General features: G+C 40.2%; 1 protein-coding gene across 1 annotated transcript in view; it reads left to right on the top strand.

Annotated features, from left to right (window-relative positions):
* Positions 1-1299: 1299 nt before the first annotated feature.
* LOC101864634 (uncharacterized serine-rich protein C215.13) overlaps positions 1300-4440 on the top strand; it is a gene marked incomplete in the record, with an annotated part of 12278 nt that continues 9137 nt past the window's right edge. The window contains 1 exon segment of the mRNA XM_005102388.3: positions 1300-1407. Within this exon segment, the coding sequence (XP_005102445.3) occupies positions 1368-1407 (40 nt within the window).

The following is a 4440-nucleotide window of genomic DNA, read 5'->3' as shown; positions in this document are numbered from 1 at the left end:
AACAACAACAACAACAAGACCCCCTCCCCAAAGAAGTCACGTGTGGTTTGAGCTGGGGTCAAACGTGTCTTGATGGTAGACACAAACTTGACGTGAGCACCAAATGTGAGGCAGCGTGGTGGAATCAGGCTCTCGTCAAAATAACCAAAGAGAAGAAACTTGTATTTTTCCGCAGGTTTGTGAATTTTTATCAAATTTTTGTTTTTCGGCTTAACTCTTTTCAAACCCATTAAAGAACTCGTTTATGTGTGGATTTTTCTGAAAAACGTTGATTAAAGATACAAAAAACATAAATTTTTAGTTGCCACGGACTCTTTAGCTAAGGAAATAACAAATCTTTGGCGGGCATTTTCTCACTAATTTTATCTCTGAAAATAGGTGAACCCCACCTCCTTCTTTTGCAAATATCTCGATTTGTATTCACGATAAATGGATTATTTTTTTCATCCATATAAAGACAAGTGAACAAGCTTTAAGATGACACCAATAACTCTACATGCCAAAAATTTGACGAGAGCCTGATTCCACCACGCTGCCTCACAAATGCAGTGCTGCGTCACTGAACTGCTCATCGGCACTATTTTGTGAGTTACATCTCACGTATCACGAAACCACTTTAGTTTTTTAAAGAGTTTGACGAGACTTGCAACACAATAAGGTTATATAAGTACCGAAGATTTGAGGTGTTACAGTGGGTGGTTGGCGGGTGCTCTGATGTGGTTTGCTCCTTCTTTGTTGTCAAACATCTATCGTCCTTATCTTCCCTCTTTCTTTTTTGTATTTGTTACTCTCTTGTAACACCCCTAATCTTCGACACTTATATAAGCTTATTGTGTTGCAAGTGCCGTAAATCTCTTTCAAAACTGAAACTAAGAGATGCCTCAAGAGAGTGACAAACACACACGAAAAAAGAAGGAGGAGATATCAGGACGACAGCAGATGTTTGATGCGAAAGAAGGAGCATTTTAAACCAAAGCAGTACACCCGACAACCACGCACACGAAGCCACTGGGTTTGTAATTGTCCCTGTTTTTTACGTTCCAATCAATCGACACAACTGAAAACAGATAGGAGACGACTGCTTCTCCTTAGTTAAGTGTTGTGCAGGGAGCAAAATGTTAATGTAGTTACCCTGCCTACGTACGCCCTGTCTTCTCTCTGTTATACAGTAATATAAATCCAACCCACTTTGAACAACAACTTTGGTGACCCCAATATCAAAGAAGGACGTCGTGTGGAGGGCAAACACAAGTTGTCCACTTAAGAAGGCTGAGGATGATATTATAATATTGTAATGTTATAAGTTATAAGGGAGAGCCAAACACCATCACCACTCACAGTCACAGTCACACCAGAGAGCTCTCGCAATGGAGGGAAACAGACGACACTTGGGGCTTGTTCTGCTTAGTGAGTTTTTATTATTGTGGCTCTAGAAACTGTTTCGATATTTATTGTTGTTGTTGTTGTTGTTGTTGTTGTTGTTGCTGCTGCTGCTGCTGCTGCTGCTGCTGCTGTTGTTTTTGTTGTTGCTGCTGCTATTGTTGTTGTTGTTGTTGTTGTTGTTGTTGTTGTTGTTGTTGTCATCGTCAGCTTTCTCCCTCCCCCTCCTTTTCCTCCTCCTTTCCCTCTTAACGACATCAGCGATTATAATGATGATTACGTTTTGAAGAAATATCGTTTTTCTTTTTAATATCATCATTATGAATATTATCATGTGCCCTCAAAGATTGTCCAAATTGCCATCGTAGTAAAATCTTTGCACCTTTGTAAGCATAATACACATGTACTTCAACAACGTCTGAAATCTTAGAATGACTTATACATGCTCTTTGATTTTCCTTAGGAAAGAATATTTTGTAATGAAAACATAATTTTGGGATTAATAAAATATACACATGCGTTCTGATGCCCGTGAAAACACGCTTGCTTGCATACTTTCTCTCATATTCACTCGCTCACGTACACACATGTACATACACGCTCTGCCACTTAATCACACACACGCACATACACACACTCATTACACACATGCACATACACACTCTGCCACTTACTCACACACACCCATATATACACACATACACACATACACGCACACACATACGCACACATACAGACACACTCACACATATAGGTTACACTCACAAACTCACACTCATACACACACAAATACACATACATTCTCACACACACACATACTCACACACATACAAGGACACACTCACACACACACTCACACACATACAGGTACACACACACACTCACACACAGGCACACACACACACACACACACACACACACACGTCGGTAACAACATCAATAGGCTACTGCTACAAGAAGAACATAGTGTAATTTGGGATCATATGGGAGGATGCTTCTTCTACTCTGCCTGTCAAGGCCAACCCGGGATGAAAAAGTTCCCATACAACACCCCAGCACATGGACAGAGATATTCTATTTTAAAAAAAGACTCCACCATCAAGGAATTCCCCACTTAGGAATCGAACCCACGTCTTCTGAGAGCTGTAAAGACCTTGAATATTCACGCAGAGTCGTTGAAAAAAAGGACAGTGTCGGCGAAATTTGTTGCCAAATTTTAATGTCACTGGCAGGAGCGCACTCTAGGTACTGCCTTAGCACTTCGCTACCCCCCTAGAGTTACAAAGTCTTAGCTGTTCTGTTCCTAGTATTGAGAAATGTGACTTATAAAAGTTTGAGTTTTTCAACATGTCAAGGTTTTTCGAACGCAATTCTTTGAATATCTTGATAACGACTCCGAGCAGACAGAACATTTGGTTTCAGACCTCATTGTTTCCGTAACTTTAAACGGCCAAAAATGTCAGATAGAGCTTTGTAATTCTGAAGTAGAGACATGTTACTGTATTGTTGTAACTGTGTGGCATCATCAATAACCCACACCTTAGCAGGGACTGTACCCACCATTTCGGAACTTCATGGTGACCGTAAAGATGGTTCCAGTAGAGGAAAAGGATAGAGGGTGCCCACATCCCTCGTGACTCATTGGGGCAAAGGAAGATAGGACTTACGCTAACATTACTTAAACGCAATCCCACATCATCATTCAACAGCACCGTTATATCTAAAATTATCAACGCTCTCAGATCAATGACTTACATCTATAATCCTGGAATCTCTCTCTGCTATTAAAGTTACTTGTTATACTAAGTAATGACGTAATACACTATTGGACTCTTTATCATACGCAATTTTTTCTACTAATCAGTTGGCGTCAATCTCATATAAATGGGCAAGGGATTTAAAAAAACCAAACCAAAATGAGTGGTATAATCGTGAAGCTAGGCGCTTGTCAAAATAACGAAATCGAAGAAACGCACATTTTCACGCCCATTAGGCAAAAGCGGGCTCAACATCTTTTATGTCGATTGAAAAACACATTTCTGTGTGAATGTTATTGAAAGTAAGTTAGTAAGTAAATTTGTTCAGTGCTTAAAGCCATTTCCCACACAACATCATAATATGTGAGGCAGCGTGGTGGAATCAGGCGCTCGTCAAAATGGTGAAATCAAAGACATTGGCATTTTTTTCTGACCTGTGGGCAATTTTTTTCTATTTTTCTTTTTTGGATCAACGCCTTTCAAATCCGTTTAAAAACACATTTCTGTGTCGATTTTACTGGAAAAACACCGATTAAAGGCACAAAAAATGTCAATTTTCAGTTTCCAAGGACTTTCAAGCTATGGAAATTACCAAAATTTTGCGGCAATTTTCTCGCTAATTTCACCTCTGAAACCACGTGACATGGGCTTGCTTCAGTTGCAAATATTTCGACTTCTATTTAACATAAATATATATATTTTTTTCACCAAAAGCAAGGCAAAAGAATAGGCTTTAAGATGATACCAATAACCCCGAACACCCCCAAAATGACGAGTGCCTGATTCCACCACATAGCGACACATATGGTCGCTTTTAAAGACAAGCGGGCTAACCCAGATTTCGAGGGTTTCCAGAAATCTTGACCAACACCAAAAAAGGGCTTTGCCCTACCTATAGAAGTTTGGATTTATTTGTGTGCATATTTGTTTGGCTATAGAGAAAACTCTCCTTGTCTTTTAAAGACACTGAACGAGGGTCCAAAAACTTTATCTTCGATTTTCTAGAAACAGTAGTTTTCGGGATTGCCCCCTTGAGCTTAAAAGCGATCATATAAAACACTCATTTGTTACATACAATTTCCATCATGACAAATAATGATGTTATTGAAAAACGTGGTTCAAAGGCGCGCATAAACTATGACATCGTGTGTCCCCAAAAGAGTGCAGGCCTGATGTGGATGTAACGCGCACTGGAGTCGCCTACTTGAGACACTTCCCAAGGTCAAGTGGCGCGCACGAGGGGGCTGAAGGTTTTGTTGCTGGGGAGAACGCGATCGCGCGCTCTCTCTCTCTCTCTCTCTCT

The sequence above is a fragment of the Aplysia californica genome, unplaced genomic scaffold (assembly GCF_000002075.1).
Source record: "Aplysia californica isolate F4 #8 unplaced genomic scaffold, AplCal3.0 scaffold00323, whole genome shotgun sequence".
In the NCBI taxonomy this organism is placed as follows: Eukaryota; Metazoa; Mollusca; class Gastropoda; order Aplysiida; family Aplysiidae; genus Aplysia; species Aplysia californica.
Note: the sequence above shows the minus strand (reverse complement) of the source record. Positions and strands in the feature narration are given on the sequence as shown.